Source organism: Seriola dumerili, unplaced genomic scaffold, assembly GCF_002260705.1.
Source record: "Seriola dumerili isolate Sdu_G_001 unplaced genomic scaffold, Sdu_1.0 BDQW01000478.1, whole genome shotgun sequence".
Lineage (NCBI taxonomy): Eukaryota > Metazoa > Chordata > Actinopteri > Carangiformes > Carangidae > Seriola > Seriola dumerili.
The window spans coordinates 6,297,699-6,318,238 of record NW_019174733.1 but is presented as its reverse complement, the minus strand read 5'-3'; the positions used below and the strand labels follow the sequence as shown (position 1 = coordinate 6,318,238).

Below are 20,540 nucleotides of genomic sequence, written 5' to 3'. Positions count from 1 at the left end.
CGTGATAGAGCAATTGCCACAATGTCATATCGATAGACAATAATGCCCAGTTGATCTGCCAATATTAGTCGGCTTACAGGCCTACCCTTATAATGCCCAGTCAAGGAGTTATGAAGGCACAAAAATACTCGGAGAAATTGCTAGAATATCCCAAATAGAATTAAAGAGGACACATTCAAACAACAGACTTGTAGGATCTAAATAGGAAACTCACTTTCATGAAAGCCCCAAGGAGAAATGAAGAGCATGAACCACGGAAAATAGCATGAAGATCCAACGAGGTGAAAGAGGGATACCAGACACTGGAAGTGACAAAACAGGAAAAGTAGAATATTAACAGAGAAAAAAAAGAGGAACAAGGAAAAACACCCAAACTTCGTTCTTCACTCACTCGCGGAATAGATCAGAGAACTGTGGAGTTATCTGACCTATGTGCAGTTAGTAAATAGGGCTATAATCTTTTCCAGGTCTTCTTTATTTTGTATCTACTTTAGAATTACCTACATTGTGGTCTTGTAATTGCTCTGGTGTGGCCAGACCAGCGCAAGGTGGGTGCGAGGGAGAGATACTAGGCTTCAAAATTCTCTGCCGCCTCATGTTCACTGAGAATATTACAAAGCACTGAAATAACGGCCGGAAAGAAAAATGTCTTTAGACCAGAAACAACATATATAGATGTTACTCACATAGTCAAAGTCTGAAACTATATGCCCCTTTATCCTATTTTGGTGATTATTTATAAAAAGTCTATCACTTTCCTATTTTTCTTTCTTTATTCAGAACAATTATGTGTTTTTATAATATGATTGTCAAGTTGTTTACTAGAGTACCACCCTAAAAGGGGGACGACGGATGATGGGGAAAACAAAAACACTCATTAACCAATGAAATTCTGTGTATGGCGCGTCCAGCGCCTGGGGCGTGTCGCGGCGGAGGGTACGGGAGGGGCAGTGAGACGAAAAATAGCACCCACACCCCCTCCATCCACCCAGCCCTCCCGTTTCTTACACCCACGTGTCCTCAAATTCAAACATTACCACCCAACCTCCTATAGAGTTTCCCAGCCTGTTTCTTTACAATGCTTGGCCCTGATGCCCTTAAATCCAGACGGTATGGAAACACTTAGTGAGAAAGTAGTCTAAGAAGTATTATTCCAATGGCACACACTCCCAAGACTATTTACTCTTTTATCCAAATCTCACTGTCTACTAATTCCCTTTTTTACGAATCATTAAAAAGGCGTATGACAGGATGGCCGGAGGTGTTTTCCACTTTCACCTTTCTACAGTCGAGCTGGATGTCAATCGTTTAGATTAGACACTGTTTAGAAATTTTTAAGAGGAGCTGCCAATTCCAGTGCCCAAGGTTAACATTCTCTAGAAACTGTTTAAGTGATCCTATAAAGGCAAACTGCTGCAAAAGAGATTCAGATTTTAAAATTGAAGCTATAGTAAGGAAAACTCATTGTAAAATAATAAAATCCTCCTGTTCTGGTTGCAAACATTACTTTTTATACTTTCGAGTTAACATGAAGATATAGAAGCCAGATGGGTTGGTTCAATTTACTAAGTCCTTTGAGAAACGTTTTTGAAGGGAAGCATTTGAGGGCCTGCGCTACATCGATTTCATATACGGATCAACATGCTTGAGTCCTTGCCAATTTTATGCCCCCAGCCCCTGTAGGATAGAGGGCGAAGAAAACTATACAGTTAAATATTTGTTTGTGTAAAAGGAGAACGTGCTCAGCTAGAAGGTATAAAGAAGGATCCACCCTATATACTTTGTCATGGTTGAGGTGAAGAATCCATTCGGGCGACACTGTGAGGTAAATACTATATAAACAAAGGAAACAGTATTATATGATGCGCAAGTGTGTAGCTCACTGTATATTGAAAAACCAATGTGTGGATGTTTGAGACTAAAACGAAGTGAGATGACAATAGACTGGAGAAAAAACTAAGTACTTGTATATAATTCAGAATTCTTTGTAATTGTTAATTAAATTCCAACAACACAAAACGCCCACACCCTCTACTCCTCAAAACGTCCCAAACACTCGCCCAAGTATTGAGGACGGCCCCTATCGTAATCTCAAAGTCAATCCCTCGTATACATATTTTCACAACCAGGACTAATCCCCTCTTAAAAGGCCTAGAAAATAAAAGTGACGCACAGAGCATGAACGTAAAAAAAAGATGGGCACAAAAAGACATCGGAAATGTGTAGTGTGAGGTGTGCTTTGTGCCATGGGAGGTAGTGGATGTGTGGTGATGTGGACGGTGGTGTGCGCGAGAGTCGATGAGTGTAAAAGAGTGAGAGATTCTAGCTAAGTAGTGTTTATATAGATACGTTAAGATCACTTCCAAGGCTTGTGCCCACCTCGCATTAGCCTGCAAGTCGCAATAACACAGAAGACTCAAGACTCTTATTTACTAAATCGCACATAAGGCATGTGGTCAGTCTTCTATAGACTGCCAGTTCAAAGGACGTTTCTTTCTTGCGGTACTAAGTGTGTGTGTTGTCGATGTATGTGCTCGTGTCGTGTTGGTGTGTGGTGTGTCCGTGTGTGTGTAGTTGGGTGGGTGTGTACGAATGGTCATATAACCAGACTTCTTTACAAACCCCAGGGCGCGGGTACACTTGGGCCAAGTGGAGCCCTACTGCGGATCACATCAATGGCCACCATTGAGCATATAACCTTTTAAAGTGACTCAAGCGTGAAAAGTGCGGTGCCAGTCAGAACTCTGGCACTGTGTGTACCGCGGACACTTAGTGGTCTAATCCTAAACAGAGAGTTGAGAACCAATAAATGCCCTTTTTGTCAGCACAAAGTTTTTCCACTTGCTCCACATAGTGAAAACACCAACCTAAACATCCTGAGCTTCTGACTATTACTTGGAAAGGCCTGTTGTGCTCCTGCGTATGATATGCTGACGATAAGTTTGCGTCTGGTTAACTCCGACGATCAAGATTGTAAGGTTCCACAAGTTATCTCGTGTTTGAGTGCATATTCCAGTGATATATTCGAAAAGCCGACAGCACGTGATTACTCACGTGTTTCTCGCCTGATTCTTTTGCCGAAGCTAGAATGAGACCCTATGGCTCTTTCATCAGTGAGCATCTCTCAGCCGCACACCTCAGTACCATAACAAACACACAAAAAAAGTAATTATAGAGCATTATTTAATATTATCTATAACAAAATCACACCTTGATGATCCTCCAGAAAGCTAGGTACAATTGGTGGTAGTGTTACAATAAAAAATGTAAACCGTTCCTGCACCGTGGTGAAGGTGTCATAGGATCATGATTGAGGATCCTAGGTTCAGTATTAGCTGCTCCTCAACGCGAGAAGGAATAGAGAACATTAAGTTTATCAATTAGAGAATGAACCTATGCTGTGTGTGACTCCACGCAACTATTAGAAAAGTCTTATACACCCAGTTGATGAATACAAATAAGACCTCACATCACTCATTGTTGGACTGAATATTATTGGTCAGTCTGGACCAGTTTGAAAAAATTTTTCACCCTCCAATTCCCGCTGAAAAAATAGGAGGACAAAAACCCACCATGGCCAGGCATCTCTCCCCAAATCATTTTTCTTTCAATTTTCCAGAGTTCAGTTCAAAGGACCCTTTTTGCTTTGTTTTTCTCGCTAACAAAGGGTTTCTGCTCGACTATCATTAGGAGGCCAACCTTGTTTGCTCCACCAGGTTACTCAATTGGGTTTATATTTTACCTTTCCCATGGAATGATTTCACATGATGTGGGTTGGAATACACAAAACTTGGAAAAAAGGCAGTTTTTCACCAGGAGAATTACATTCAGAGATGTTTATGCCAATATTCTATTTATTTATTTTTTTTCACCCATTCAACATATTACACACTCTTAAAGAAAGATAAATGCCACTTACGACTTGTAGGAAAAAACTGGAATTTCCCTGGGACTAATTTAACGGTAAGCACTTACTTAAGAAAAAATAGGCTATGAAAATAACTTTAAAAAACTGTAGCAACAGGATAAATAACAGATGTGTTATCGTACCAAGGATAAATCTTCTTGAAGGTAAAAAACCTTATGAGCTTTTCTCTGCTGCTTTCAAAGGCAACTCCCACGTTGGCTTTCGATGTTTTTTAAAACCAGTCTCTGCTCTGCAGAGTAATAGGGCTTATAACCCAACATCTGATCCCTAAAACTTAAAAAAAACACCACAGGAAATAACATCATTTAAGGGGCATAATTCAATAGCAAAACCTCTCTCACTTTAAAGCCTTAGTTTGTATGTATGCACTCCCCACAGACTTGGAAATTGAACTTTGAATAAAAAGCTAACTTTTAATGGATTTTAACAGGGGCAGGCCCATTGATGGGCCACGTATTTCCCGGCTTTCCTTTCTTTAAATTGGAGCGTTACACCTAATTTCATTAATGGATGGAGGTGAGCAAATTGTTATTCTTCACGTTTTCCATTTCTGGTTCTTCCGTTTCATTTCAACTGAGAGAAATGCACCAGATGTCCTCGTCGTCACTCATTTTCAAAGATATGTCAATTACGTTTGTGTCTCATTTCGGCACTTCATGTGTTTGCAACGGCCGGGCTGGAGCGTGCTGTCTTAGACGCACTTGTTTAAGTATGGGTCTAAGAAATGAGCTCGAGGATTTGAGCCAGTAACTTGTTGCACATCCACACAACGTGCACACAACACACACCACTACGACACTACACAACAAAACATACTATTAACAACACATATCACATATCACACAGCTCCAAAGTCCCATCGACAAACTGCTAATGGCTCACTTGCCCTCTTGCTCGTTAAACGGTGTTAAGTACTGGTGTGGGTAGATTTGGACGTGCTGCTTCGTGAGTATTCATCACAAATCATTTGCACCTACCTGCCTACCTCGAAAAGTGGACTCTTAGAGCACCAAAACTCGCCCCAGCTCTACTTCCAACCGCAGATCCCTGAGGATTTCGCCTAGGGTGGTCTCGACTCGGGGGGTTCACAAGTGAGGACAAAGGAAAGGAAAGAGGACAGCCTACCATTGTCATAGATAGGAACCTACAACCACCTACACAATGCAGCGAATACAATTATTTAGGGCAGGACAGTCGTACGCGCTTTAAGTTTAATATTCTGTTAGATAGTTTGTCGAGAAGTGGTTATGCATTCTATGGTGTTAATCTCGAGAGGAACAGATAGTGGGCACTATATGCAGCAACTTTGTCATATTGTTCTTGGTAGAGGCGGTAAGGATTCCCAGCACATTTCTACAGGACTATTCGCAGAGAGTTCGATCTTTATATGGATAATGTAAAGAGTGCATTACACCACTCTGACGTAAATCTAACACACCTACATCGTTTGTTATATGATGATATACAAACATATCATTAGTGTGATCTGTTCGCCTCTTAATGACAGCCTTTTCTAGACAGAAATATCAATTGATAATGCATACATATCATATGTCCTAGTTATGACAGATTAGCACAGTTGCCATAACTTAGCAATTACCACGCCTTGTTCCCATTATCCGAGTTGGACTTCAAAGCAAGCCCAACTAACTCATATGAATTTAGCTGGCTTATTACTCATTTGAAGGTGGGTGAAACCACAAACCCCTAACCAGCTGGTAGATTAAAATGGTGTGATGCTGTGTTTATTTACTCCACGTTCTTTGTTTGGACTGAAAACACAAAACCACCCACAACTATATTCCTAGGTACAAGCTCTGTGTTTTCTGTCTATGCTCCTTGTTCCTGTTGTTTGGTGCAGTGATTGCGTTGTTCTACATACTGGCACAAGGCACAAAAGACAACATTTGCTCGGTCTGCATCTTATCTTTAATTGGCTGGAAAGTAAAAGTGTAGGTCCGATAAGCTTCTTATAATGCATATGAAAACCTTGTGGCTGGTGGCTGCAATAACGCATATATCCGCCTTAAGATCAGGTGCGTGCAGGTCTAATCTCTACTTAACCCTCTACGTCTCATCATCACAATGTCCTTCGGTCTTTCTGCCTGGGGTTCCTTCAGTAATCTCTCTATTCTGATCTTTTGTACCCTGTCCAAATCTTATTTCTCACATTTCTATTTCCTGTACTTCATTACATATAGTGTAAAACCCAAGAGATAAACAGCGATCCTGCCTCTCTATTTCCTCATGCTCTGGTTTTATAAAATGGAGAAAGGGATGCTCACATCTCGGTTCTGGCCACCTCCACCCCCTCCATTCGTGTACCCTCCTAATATGTTCCCGCCTTTTTGCCATTCCGCCCTTTTTTTTATTGAAGAAAGAGTAGGCAGTGAATAGGTCAGCCTGTCCTGTCTCTTTCTCTTTTTCTGTAAAGACTTGCGAGACTAATCAATTTCGAGCGGGTGAGTGTCCGGAAGATCAGAGGAGCAGGATTTAACAAAGTGCCCAAATGGTACTGTTGTGTTAGCACGAGAGCACAAAAGTGGAAAGCGTCTATAGATAATATTGTATTTAAATGTCACCGCCCTTCCGGTGCGTCACCTCTCTCTCTACGCCGAGTTAAGTGCAGCTACTGCCGCCGCAAACGTGTCTTAGTTTTCTATTTTCCGAAGGTGATACGCGCAGTGCAACTTTGTTCGCGCAGTTGCTTCGCAACCAAGCCATGTGTTTTGTTGTGGTGATTGTTTTTTTTTTTTTTTTGCTGAGTCTTAACTACAAAGATCTGTGACAAGAGCTTTAGTTCTGAAACCCGTATCACAAAACCCCATTATTGTTGTGTGCTGATGTTGTGTTGCTCACACGTTATTGTCAACCTCCCTCAATTTAAACATTACCAGTGTTCTAGTTAAGTGATGGCAAGTGCACCGCAATGTTCTTAGGCCTAAAAGCGGGAAATTAAAAGTCATATATCTACTAGAAAAATGACCAGACACGTTTGCTGCACTTATGGAGCAAAGGAAAAAAAGTACACGATGTGTAAACACATGGCCAACATTTACATGTACGCTGTACGGGTATATTGGACAAAGCTGCTACACTGCAGTCGCGAGTGTAATGATTAGCACAGAGACACAAGGAAAACCAACTAAAGTTTAGGACTTATATCCAATAGGTAGAAAAAAAAATACGGGCAAGGCATATCAGCCCACCTCGTGAGTTCAACTAATTCGAAGAGAGCTTGATGACAAAAGAATATAAAAACAATACGTTGTAGACGTTTTTAGACAATCACTTCTAGAGACAGGTTGCTGTAACTTTCTGGAAATGTTCTAGCGCAGGTATGGTACTGGCAAATTCTCAAGGCCAAGTGGGACGACCAAAGGGAGTCCAAGAAAAGAAGAGTCAGGGGGAGGAGGCGAAGTGCTTGCAGTGGCGTGCCTGAGCACGAATGACGCCTTTGCTCACGAGCGTGGTCCTTGAACGTGGACTCACGTATGACGCAGTGGCGAGCCAGGAGAGTGCCTCTACGTAGTCCTTAGATATGAACTGTGTCGGAAGAGATGGAAAAAATAACAAACAAATAAACGGGTTTCAATAAGTATAATTCGATGAGGAAAACACATCCGACAAAGATCCCACAAACAAGATAAATAATATGTGGCATTATACAGTGTATTTGTACGAATTCTCCCTCTGAGTCTTCACCCCATAATCTTTATATGAAGAAACTCCTCTATTTCCCTCCCGTCTGAACAGTTACATAAGGATTCGGCACGAGGCAAGAAGTAGATGAAGAGTACGAGGCTCTCCAGGTTAGTGTCAGCATGAAAAGTCTGAGCATACGGCAGTCCGGGAAGAAGTATCAAGTAGTGAAAAGTCTAGCATAGGCAGTGGTCAAAAAAAAGAATATACGATCAAGTTCAGTCAGTTCTTTCAGGTTAACTGTCAACAGAGGAGAAGTCAGGGACGGGGGAAAGAGAGGCAAAAGAGAGATAGGATGAAAGAACAGGTCGCTTTGTCACATCTCCTCCCAATCCACTTGCGATCATCTGAGTACCTGTCACTTTCCTCCTTTTCCTTTCTCCACACAAACACCATCTGCTCTCCATCTCTCTGAACTATTATGAACTGTGCTCTGAAAGGTGGACTGTGTTGAGCTGTGAAAATGCAGGACGACGGGTATGTTTATGTTAAAAAACAGGAGTTTAGGAAAATGTACTATAAGGAGACGAATATTTGAGACAGGACTGCTGGCGAAGGTCAGTGCCTTCAGCCTCACTGGCATTGCATTTTGTCTTTTAGCAAGCAATGTTTGGTTATCCTCAGAGCAAATTAACATGTTGAGCTGAGACTGAGAGCATCAATGCAGGACATGAATTACAGATTGGCATGCAGGTCGGTGGCCTCGACAGAAAGGGCTGCCATTTAACAGACAAGAGTGAGAGGGTTTGAAGATGAGGTAGCACATAAAAGGTAAAGGTAAGTATGGGGGGGGGGGCGCGGGGGCAACGACCATGAAGTGAAAACAGCTGGATGAGAAGCCTTATTACATTCTCCACTCCCCAAAAACACGCACGGCTAAAACACTCCTTCTTGCAGTCTCCCTCCTCTTTTCTCTTGGACTCCACCATGTCAGAAAGCTGAATAGAACAGCGCTGCGTCCGCAAGAACTGACAGCGGTCTAAACTAGCTTGGCGGCAAGGTGGAAGTTCGGCCCAGCATGATGCTATCAGCTACCCGCAAATCCACACCCCTCTCACAAAATTGGCAAAGGGTATTGTTCCCCATCCCCTCCGCCCTTTCACTCTCCTTACCCCCACCCCCCCTCCCGGGGGGTGTAAGGAGAGGAGGGGAGGGGATGGGAACAATCCCTTTGCATTTTGATGAGGTGTGGATTTGGCGGGTTTAGCAGAAGCATATGCTGGGCCGAACTTCCCACCTGCCGCCAGCTAGTGACCGCTTGTCAGTTCTTGCGACGCAGCGCGTTCTTATCACTTCTGACATGGTGGAGCCAGAGAAAGAGGGAGGGGAGACTGCAGAGGAAGGGAGTGTTTCTAGCCGTGTGTGTTTTGGGTGATGGGAAATGTAAAGGCTTCCTCATCCAGTCTGTTTTCCTTCCTGTCTGCCCCCCCCCCCCCAATTACCTTACCTTATATATGTGACCTCATCTTCAACCCTCTCACTCTGTCTTTAATGCAGCCCTTTCTGTCGAGGCACCACCGCAGCAATCTGTAATTCAGTCCTGCATGAGCTCCAGTCTAGCATCAGCTGTTAATTGCTGGGATGAGAGCCAAACATTGCCTTGCTTAAAAGACAAAAATGCAATGCAGTGAGTGAGGATGACCTTGCAGCTTTTCTTGTCTCACAAAATGGACATTTTCTTGAATTCTCTCCTGTTTTTAAATAAACAACCCGTCGCTGCCTCACAGCCAACACAGTCCACCTTCAGACAGTCATAGATACAGAGAGATGGAGAGACAGATGGTGTTGTTGGAGAAAGAAAAGGAGAAGTGACAGGTACTCATGTCCATGGATGGGAGGAGATGACAGCGACCGGTTCACTCCACTCCTCTTTTCCTCTCTTTTCCCCGTCCTGACTTCTCCTCTGTGACAGTTAACCTGAAGACATGACTCTGATGATGATATCTTGTGACCACTGCCATGCTTAACTCACTACTTTGATACTTCTTGCCCGGATGGTATGTCAGACTTTATGCTGACCAACCTGGAGAGGCCTCTACTCTTCTCAGTTCTCCTCTGTGCCGAATCCTTATGTAAACTGTTCAGACGGGGGGGAAAAAGGATTTCTTCCATATAAAGATTATGGGGTGAAGACTCAGAGGGAGAATTGTACAAATGACACTGTATAATGCCACATATTATTTTCTGTTGTATCTTTTCTGTTTTTCCTCATCATTTACTTATTGAACCCTTTATGTGTAGTTCTCTTTCCAGCAAGTTCATATTAGACTACAGAGACTTTGTGCACTGTCATAGCTGAGTCAGTTAAGACCACTGAGACATCATTGTGTCAGGCACGACTGCAGCACTTCCTCTCTCCCGCTCTCTTTCTGGACTCCCTGTCGTCACCGAGAATTTGCCAGACAACCGGCAGAACATCCAGAAAGTTACAGCACCCCAGAGGATTGTAAAAACCACAACGTATTGTTTTTATACTTTGTCACCAGTTTTAATTAGTGAACTAGAGGTGCTGATAGCTGGATTTTTTTCACTATTGGATAAAGCCAAACTAGTTGTTTCCTGTCTCTGTGCTAACATAACCGGCTGCAGGTGGCAGCTTCATATACCGTACAGACATGAAAGTGGCATGTGTAAATGTGTACTTTTTTTTTTCCATAATGGCAAACGTGTGGCATTTCTTAGTAGAATGACTTATTACCGCTTAGCTAAGACATGCGGTCACTTTGCCATAAGCCTGTAAGTAAAGGGAGTGAAAACTGAGAAAAAACAACTTGGGGTTTGAAGGGTTAAAAGCTCTTGGTCACAGACCTGACTTGCAAAAAAAAAAAAAAAAAAACAACACACACAAACATGCTTGTTGGACAACTGAAAAGTGCTGATTATCATGAAAGCTAACGTGCGGAAGCTGGAAAGCGCTAGAGAGAGAGGGAGAGAAGGGCGGCTTATGCATTTATACGTCCAGCTCTCCATTCACTTGTTTTCTGTTTGTCTGGCTCACCGTGAAATTGATTATGGATTATTCAGGAGGAAGGCAGGTGCTCCCTCTCTTCTTTCATAAAAAAAAGGGCCGGATGAAAGCGATTAGGGGGTAAGAATGGACGGGTGGATGGCAGAACGGATGGATCCTCCATTGAGAAGAAAGAGGAGGATCGCCTGTTTACTTTTTCTTGAAAGCAGGATAGATGGATAGTGAGAGGGGCAGATGAATGAGTGATATGGAAGGAGGGAAAGGCTGGATGGATGGATGGAGTGGTTCAGGTAGCCCTACCTGGGGTAATGCAGCCCCAGCCACAGGTTTTAATGGCATATAAAAGCCTCGGACTCATCTTTTATTCAGCTAAAGAGAGAGACCGCCAGGTGAACACACACGTCCCAGGAGGATGCAGAAACACAGAGCTGTATATATGTGTGTGTGTGTGTTTCAGAACCAGAGTGGAGTAAATAAACACAGCATCTGGAGGTGTGTCAACTCAAGGAAGCACTTCATGGTAGTTTGCTGAAGTCCGCATGGGAACAAGGTGTATTGGTGCACTGTATGCTGTCATACATAGCATATAGATGTATTGATATTTCTGTCCTAGAACTGCATAGCAACACACACTAAGAATGAACACACATGAGGACGCGTGTATGCGCTCATTTAGGCCCATGTCCTTTGTGGGCACGCTCCCAGACATATGCAAAGTGCTGCAGTGCCTCCTCCATATGTGCACACACTCACAAACACACAGATACTTGCGGGCATATTGAGTGTGTGTGAGTGGCTGTTCCATATGCATGTGGCTGTTTTGGCCTCCTTCCCCGGGGCAGGACCTCAGGGCTCTGCTGGAGAGCTGGGCGATTGTGCAAGAGTCCACTTCAGGCCTAGTGCATGTTTATGTACACGTATTCCACCAGTCTAAGGTAGAGAGGGAAGTAGCCATTAGCATTTTGTCGATGGGGTGTGTGTGTGTGTGTGTGTGTGTGTGTGTGTGTGTGTGTGTGTGTGTGTGTGTGTGTGTGTGAGAAAGTATGTACCAGCTCATTTCTTAGACCCATACTTAAACAGTGGTTACACAGCTCCAGGCCTGCACATGAAGTGAATGGAGCACAGTGTGCATATCTGTAAAAGCGCAGCATGTGATTCAGTTAAAACAAAACCAAAGGAAAAGGTTTGTTTTCCTGAATTTTTTTGGGATCCACATACAAGAAACTAATCTCATCCTCAACTATTGATCCAAATGTCACGAATCACTGAGTTACATTTGTCACTACCAATTTATTCTGGAGGACATCAAGGTGATTTGAAATAAAATGCTAATTACTTTTTGTGTGTGTTGTAGGTGTGCTGGAGGTGATGAAGGGCATGCAGGAACTCGGCGTGTCTCCCGATGCAGAGACTTTGACCACCTACGTCGTACCCGCCTTCTCCAGCATAGAGGCAGCACAACAGGCCTTCCAAGTAAAGTCCAGAAGTCAGTGTTTGTGTGTTCACATGTGGCAAGTGAAAAACTTTTGCTGACAAAAAGGGCATTTCTCTCTGTTTAGGATGCAGGTGTCCTCCTGCAGTCTGTGGCCTTCTTGTCTTTAAAGGTTTGCTCATTGGCTGTGTCCAACCTGGCCCAAGTGTACCCCCTGTGTAAGTCTATACACACACACACACACACACACACACACACACACACACACACACACTCCAAAGAAGCTCTACTGCATCTTGAGCACCCATCATCATAAAAATTGCTGCTTTGCCTGCAGGCTAATCGGCGCAGTGTTAACACAAATACACAAACACACACACACACACACACACACACACACACACACACACACACACACACACACACTTGCCCACTTACTCCTCTGTGCTCATCAGGCCTTTTAAGAGATTAGTCTGTGTGAATATGTAAAGAGCGAGAACGAGAGGCGCCTCAACTGGCAGTGGGACGGGATAGAGGAGGCTGTTAAATAATGGATGATTCTTCTTGTTTTCTGTCTTTCATCTCGTTTTAGTCTCAAACATCCACCATTGGTTTTCATATACATCGCTCTCTTTCCTTTTATGTATTTCACAGTGTCCCCAATGGATTTCTTCACCTCACATGAAGAAAGTCTTCAGCGCTTTTCAACATTTAGTATATCTCTCCTCGCAATGCAGTGTTGCCAGAAACAGAGCGCACCCTCAAAATGCTTCCCTCAAAAAGTTTCTCAAGCAAGAAATGCCAAACCCTTGCTGCTTTCAGTTTCTCAAAGTTAAAGAATTTGCAGCTTTTTTTTTCGGTTTTATATCATTTTAAATTGAACTCTTTTGGCTTTTTGGACTTCAAACATTTCTAAGATGTAACCTTGGGCACTGGAACTGGCATTTTTCACAGTTAATTAGATTACACCCCCGGCCCCTCATACCAGATCTAAAAAAGAATTAGTAGAATAATTGATAATGAAATAGTCATTGAGTGTGGCCATGGAAATCTTCTTTACTTTATATTTCTTGGGTTTGGGCATGCAGATTAAAGAAACAGGCTGGGAAACTCAGGATTGGGGAAGTGACTGAGACACTTTAAAACGAGGCTGTATATTTCATTTGTTATGCCTCCGTACCTGCGACAGCCAGGGCTGGAGGCATAACGTTTTCAGGTTGATCCATACGTCCGTCCCATTCTCAGTAACACCTTGACATCATTTAACACAAATGTCTGATAGAAAGAAAATGAAGTGATGACATTTTATATCCCAATGGTCAAAGTTCAACTTGACAGTGACATCATAATGTGTTCTGCTAAAACACTTCCGGCCGTTATTCAGTGCTGTAACTCAGGAACAGAGGGAGAGATTTTGACCATATTTCCTGCAACTTGGCTGGTTGGCAAAGGCATACAACCACAATGTGGTAATTCTAGTGGTCAAAATAAGAGGCCTGAAGATATAGCCCTTTTCTACTGCCTGGTAGTAATCACATCGATCAATCCATATGAAGACAAGTTGTCTGTCCTCTTTCTCTGTAATCACTTTCTGTTTGTCACTTCCAGTGTCGGATCCCTCCTTCACCTCGTTGGATCTCAGCTATTTCCGTGGCAGCCTCATCCTGGGCTTCAGAAAGTGAGTCAGTTAGACCACAGTCTGTGTCTGAATGTGTCCTCAATCATTTGATATTCTACATTTCTCCATATTTTGCCTCATAACTCCTGACTGGCATTTAAGGGAGGCCTGTAGCACTATTGGCAGTCACTGTGGCATATGCTACGAATATGACATGTGCAGCCTATCACACCATCTACAGTGTCTGTGTATGGGCAGCTGCAGGGAAAAAAAACACTCCATCACGCACACACACACACACACACACACACACACACACACACACACACACACACACACACACACACACACACACACGCACAATGCCTCATGCATATGGAGGCCGTCATCCCTCAGCTCTCGCCCCCAAAGCACCGTGGGAGATATGTAAATTAGCAGATGCCCAGCACTGCCCCATATACCCAAACCCCCAGACTGATCTCACTCTCTCTCTCTTACATTCTCTCTCTCACACACACACACACACACACACACACACACGCACAGACACACGCACACAGTTAGCCTTAGGACCAGGGTCTAACCCTTGGGCTTTTGTTGAAAGGGTGTTTATGAATATTTACAGTTTAACACCACACACCCACACAAAAACACTCCGGCCCCTGAGTGAGGCTGGAGGTGAGTCAAAGAGAAAAGTGCTGACTTGTCTGCAGGGCTCAAAGTTATTTCTTCCACTAAAAAGCCCAAATACGCTCAGTTGAGCCCAACTTTGAAATTTCCATTCAGCCAGTACGTTCTTTGTTGCCGCTGACGTGTTAATTAACAGTTGATAATCTAACTACCACGAAGGATGAAATAAAGATTATGTGGTGCAATGTATCCTTTTAAAACATTGAAGGTCATAAAATTAATAGTAGCACTGAATGTTCTGCTCTTGGCAGCATAGTTTTATACTTTAGTAGTGAACTACTCTAGTTCAAGGACATGTGAAAAATAAGAATAAAACAACTCCTTTTCTTTCTTTTTTCTTTTAAGTTGAGAGCTCCTCTGCAGCTTGTATTTTCAAGGAAAAAATGGGGGTGGTTTTAACAGCAGATGGTTGAAGCAAGAGTTTCTTGTTTCAAAACCACAACTAAATGTAGATAACCAGATTGTGTGTGTGTGTGTGTGTGTGTGTGTGTATCTTTGCAGGTTTTTCTTTCGATAGTTTAAGACAGTATATCCACTATTTGTTTGTCTGTCTTTTTTGCGGCTGAATCCGCTTCCTCTCTTCCATTTGCTTTGCTCACATTGCATGAACACACACACACACACACACACATTTACACTTTCTGACTGTTAGGTTGCCTGACAGGGTCGTAATTGGGCTTGTCACTTGTGGAGTATGTGTGTGTGCGTGTGTGCACATGAGTGCCGTGTCATTGCAATGCGGGACCTGCCCCTGTCAAAGACAAGGTCAGGGGATAATTTAATCATTAAAGACCTCCTCTTCTCTCTTCTCCTCTCATCTCCCCGTCTCTCCTCATCTCCACCAACTAGCTGACGACGCCAGAAATGTCACACGTTGTCATCATTTAGCCTGTGTGTGTGTGTTCGTGTCTTTGTGCACGAGAATGTGTCTTTTGTGGTTTCCCAGGCTTTTGTGCTGCCGTCTCTCCTCTCTCTTGTACTGTGGGATTGAGGGTGTCAGACTGAGAAATCTGTCGCTTTTTCTTGCTGTTTGGTATTGTACTACACTGTCAGTTCAGTAGCTATGTCAGCATGACACACTCAGTATTATGGTTACTTAAATCAAATACCATTACTGTCAGAAAATTCATTTATTCATCTAAACTCATTTAGCTCAAATATTTTAGGGAATTCTAATACTAATAGGGAATTGGGAGAAAAATACAATAATTAAAATATAAATACATTTTTTATCTACTGTATTCTTAGAGATTTAAAACAGTAGTTACACCCTATGATTACCTGTTGCTTATATCTAGACAGATTAAATTAAAATCTCCAGTTCACCGACAGCACGACCAGTCGACAATAAACGGTATATTTTCGAGGCATTTCCCAAAACGGTGATTTGACAGCTTTCAACCTTAGAGTGATCATTTATGGGGGAGAAAAGTCATGCAAAAGAGTGAAACTGAGAGTTAATTAAAATTCTCTAGGTCTGGAGAAACATTCATTGGAATAAGCGTTGGAGAAAAAGATGGGTGAGGAGAATAAATCCTCTTTGAATGTGTGTGTGTGTGTGTGGGGTAGGTGCCTCTTTAGGAGATGTACCTTCAGAAATGTAAATGTTCTTTTATGTTTTGCGGTCTAAAAGCAAAACGTACCCATGCTTATGAGCCAATGAATTAACCCTGACATGTTGGAGTCTCGTTGAGCTGCTGGTGATGCATGTGGAGCGGGTGCTCATGTCTTGTCCTCTACTGCCCCCTGCAGGTCTGACGATGTGGAGAGCATGGTGAAGGTAAGACCTGAGTGTGCCCACAGCGTTTGAGTGTCTGCGGAGAATGATGTGTCAGAACAAACGAACAGGGTTTCCCTGTTTGAAAGTAGTTTAGTGCAATATATGAAAACACAGAATCTTTTTTTTTTTTTTTTTTTAAACAGCTTTTTCTTGCTTATTCTTCACAACAAAATAGCTATGATAACCTATTTTCTCACCGTCTGCTACACACCAAGTTAGATTTAGGGAGAATATACAGTATGACAAATGCCATCTGCTGCCTTTTTATCTAAATCTCCTTACGGCACAGTGAGCATACAGACAAAGAAATGTAGAGGATGGATCTACTTAGTTTGTTCCTCAAGGGGCAATTTTATGCAAGATAGTTTGCAAAAATGTAAAATAAGACATAATTGTTAATATCAAATGAGATTAAACTGCATCTTTAGCCAGTACCCCGGTCTGTGATGTTAATTCTGTCTCATACCTTCTATAAACTACAGTGTTAATGTACCGTGTTTTTCTTCTTTCCAGATTACTGAGCTCTTATACAAAGACGAGCGCTTCTCCAATGAAAGCTCCAATCCTGCTGGTAAGGAAAGATTTTTACACTGTTATCACAGGCAAGTCGGAATATATATCTGTGTGTGTGTGTGTGTATGTATATCTATTCGTATCTATCACATATCAGTAATCAAACTTGCAGACTGCAGTCTCTGCAGTGTGTGTCTCAGTCACTTTCCAGCTATAAGTCAGATGACAGAAAAATGCCCTGTGTGTGTGTGTGTGTTCAGTTTCATTAGCAGCAGACTGCTGACCAGTCCACTCCTTGCCATGAAGCCTGTGTGTGTGTTTATGTGCAGGTGTGTGAGAGTGAAAGACGTGCTCTCTCTGTCGGAGGAAATAGAGCCTGGCTGCTGACACAGCGCTGAGTAGTTAAAGTGTATGAGAGTGTGTTTGTGTGTGTCAGTGTGGGACTGCATCTCTGGTCTGACTGTGTGTATGTGTTTGTGGAGTGTTAATGTCGCTCTGCATCAGTGTGTGTGTCACAGAGAGTCCCCAGCCCTGAGACTGGTGTGTGTGTTTGCTGGTGGGAGCGATGGAGACTGTTATCCATGTCACATCCCGTTAGACAACATCTGCGATCGTGTGTGTGTGTGTGTGAGAGAGAGAGTTGAAATAAGAGGAGGTTGTCACTGCCAGCCGTCGCACATTCACTCACACTGCAGCCCGAAAGCAGCTTCTGTCAGCAGAAAGGACACACAAACACACACTCTGCAGAGGTTACAGAAAAAAATAGTATAAATGCACAAATGGATGCAGTGACTGACACAGTGGCAAATGAAGTTTATTCCCAAGACAACTGCTCACTCTCTCTGTGTGTGTGTGTGTGTGTGTTTCCATCCCGTCCAGAAGGGGTATCCTTCTTGTTGTACAGTCTGATCGACAACATGTCAGAGCAGGAGGTGCAGGCACAGGAAGACAAACTGAGAAAATTCTTCAATCAGCTAAAAGCTCAGGTACACACACACACACACACACACACACACACAAGCATACACACACTCACACATACACATGCTCACTGATGAGGTGACAAATACAAACACACACACACCATACATTCATACACCAATATACTGCATATCCCGTTCATTCATAACCTTCCCGCTTTAAAGGAGCTTACACACTCTGATCTGAGATGATTTGCAGTGTGTAATCAGACTCGGATTATTCACAATATACACACACACACACACACACACACTACAGAATAAACTCACACAACCTCCTCCCTCTGCTCTATTTCTGAAGAGTGAAGGTTTGAGTTGGGCCATCCAGACATGTCGTGGAAGATTAAATCATGTTTTACACTCTTTGGTGAAAGGTCACGTCTTAACTGGCTGGTCAGTGAAGCAGTTTCCTGGTCCAGCGTGGAACCTTTTTGGAGGCACAGAATTGCCCTTAAATCAGACATCAAACAATATAGCTTTAATCAGAAACCAATAGTATCATCCATCATGTTATCCAGGATGCTGTGGAGCGAATTTGCCAAGTCGGACTCTTGATTTCATAGTGAAACACTCATGCTTGACGGATCAGTGTGAGCTCAGTAGGAGCTTGTGTGTCTGAAAGGACCCCGCTTGGCTCGTTGATTACACTCAATAAGTGTTTATCGTGGTAGAGCTGATGAACGATTAATATGAATCAGCATTGTCTATTGAAGTACAGTGTGTATTTAACAGAAAGCAGAACAACAGCAAAATCCTCTGAGTAAACATCAGAGCTGCAACTAATGATTATTTTCCTTATCAATTTTGTCATTCATTGTCATTCATTATTTATCATATCATATAGTCATTTGTCCATTGATTCTTTTTTCATCCAAAAAAAAGTCAACAATCTGCAGAACGGATTTCACCAAAACATTTTGTATGTTGTCCAGTTTAAATGCCAGTGTTTCCAGCGGCACATAAATGCAACTTTATTTTCAGCAGTCATTTCTCCAGAAATTGCAATCTCTGTGACAGCTTCTAAATTAAGCTAAGAGAAGAGAAACCCTGTTAAGGTTATTAAAAGCCTCTTTAGTTTACTAACTGTGCTGACTATCTTCAGCTGCTGTTCACTTTGGTCTCAACCTTTGGCTTTTTAACACACGAAACTCAACAGGTTGAGCTCCTGTTGTGCTGAGAGCTGATCGGTGCTTTGATGATGATGATTTTTCCTCCTTCTGTCTCTTCTCTCTGCAGAACATAACAATTTCATTAAACATCTACAGAGGCATCAGGAACCTTCTGCAGTCTTACCACATCCCAGAGCTCATCAAGGTACAGAGCCTGACCTCCATATAGTTCAGTTTTTACTCTGAATGTTTTGTGGTTTAGTCACTTGAGAAAAGCATCAGTGTAATCGACGAACCACAAACAGCCAAAGGCTTCATGCATTGTACATTGTGTACTGTTATTGTTGTCGCCCTAATGATGCAGATGTTGCCAACTGTTAACTCTATATGTGTGTGTGTGTGTGTGTGTGTGTGTGTGTGTGTGTGTGTGTGTGTGTGTGTGTGTTAGGATGTGATCACTTTGGTGGATCCCAAAGACAGAATGTCCATTGGCTCAGCTGTTCCCCAGGCTACTGTAAGTACGGCAGTGTGATGCAACATAATTGATATTTACTCTCTCTGTTGGAAAGATTTGTGTTGCTTGAAATTGTTAATGAATACAGCACCACAAATGCCTCATAGTTTCCTTTAACGTGTGTCATTTTGTAAGAATCTCCTTTTCATCTGTGAGTAATCTAAACTAAAAAACAGAACTTGTGGAGACGAGTGTCTATCAGCACAGGCTCATGTACGCATGTGGTGGTGTATGTAGTTATTGATGAACATCTCTCTGTCTCCATCAGGGAATTGGAGTTAATGTGCAGGTGCTTGAGAGCAAATTGGCTGAGCTGAAAGCAGAGAACAAACCTTTAGGCTCCGTTCTCAAACAGGTCATCCAGGCTCTCTGTGTGGAGGAGGTAGGATTTGTTTTGGACAACTCGGCCTCACACAACCTCCTCTTCCTCGTGAAAATGAGTCGCTTTGTCTGCGCGTTTACCCCTGAGATTTGTCATTTTGTTTTGCGATCAGAACCTGCAGCGCGCCCTTGAGCTGAAGCAGCAGTACGAGGAGGAGGTGACAGTCAGCAGCTACACCATCCTCATCAACCAGTGCTGTCACCACAACAATGTGGAGGAGGCGCTCAACCTGAAGAGGGAACTGTGAGTGGAGCAGGACACACACACACACCTACGCATAAGGCAATGCTGTGACCAGTAGTAGGCCATTAAAGTTTAACTTGAGTGGTATTAGGGGAGACATTAATGCAGGGTCCGGACCCTCTGTTGACTGGCTGGAACACAGGAAACTCTCCCGTCTTCCTCCCTTGTTTCTTTTTCTCGTCGCTCACCGCCCGGTTTCGGCATCAAACTGAAGTCAGACAGTGCAGTAGATGAGTTGCATTACTGTAAGTGGTCTACATTAATCTAATCTGTCACTCGCCCTCTCTCTGTCCCTGTCTTTAGAAGTCGTAAGGACTCATCAGCAGTGCTGGATACCAATAAATACATCGCCCTGGTCAAGGTGCTCTCCAAGAATGAAAGAGTGGAGGGTAAGTTCCTCTAGGGCTGCAGCAAATTACCGCTTTGATTATTGGGTTGTCATTATTAATCATTCAGTCTTTTGAGTGTCTTGGTAAGTAGTTAAAATAAGTAACTTCTTCAAACTGCTTGTTTTTTTTCCGACCAACTGTCCAAACCCCAAAGATGATATAATTTTAGCTTAAAGCATTGAAAACAATTAATTGATTATCAGAATTTTTGTGTCTGTTGATTAATTGACTAATCCCACTAGTTCTTAGTTCCTCACTACTTTTTCTCTGACAGTAAGCCGGATCAAAGGAG

At 42.8% G+C, this 20,540-nt stretch overlaps 1 protein-coding gene across 2 annotated transcripts in view; it reads left to right on the top strand.

Annotated features, from left to right (window-relative positions):
- Positions 1 to 20,540, top strand: part of lrpprc (leucine rich pentatricopeptide repeat containing) — a 66,260-nt gene that overhangs the window by 8,107 nt on the left and 37,613 nt on the right. Inside the window, exons 12-22 of one of the 2 annotated variants that reach the window (XM_022763792.1) lie at positions 11,953 to 12,071; positions 12,158 to 12,248; positions 13,639 to 13,708; positions 16,091 to 16,118; positions 16,632 to 16,689; positions 17,511 to 17,617; positions 18,848 to 18,925; positions 19,169 to 19,234; positions 19,503 to 19,616; positions 19,729 to 19,859; positions 20,163 to 20,248. In XM_022763792.1, the coding sequence (XP_022619513.1) occupies positions 11,953 to 12,071; positions 12,158 to 12,248; positions 13,639 to 13,708; positions 16,091 to 16,118; positions 16,632 to 16,689; positions 17,511 to 17,617; positions 18,848 to 18,925; positions 19,169 to 19,234; positions 19,503 to 19,616; positions 19,729 to 19,859; positions 20,163 to 20,248 (948 nt within the window). The remainder of the gene's footprint in view (positions 1 to 11,952; positions 12,072 to 12,157; positions 12,249 to 13,638; positions 13,709 to 16,090; positions 16,119 to 16,631; positions 16,690 to 17,510; positions 17,618 to 18,847; positions 18,926 to 19,168; positions 19,235 to 19,502; positions 19,617 to 19,728; positions 19,860 to 20,162; positions 20,249 to 20,540) is intronic. The other variant, XM_022763793.1, reaches the window with a different exon arrangement.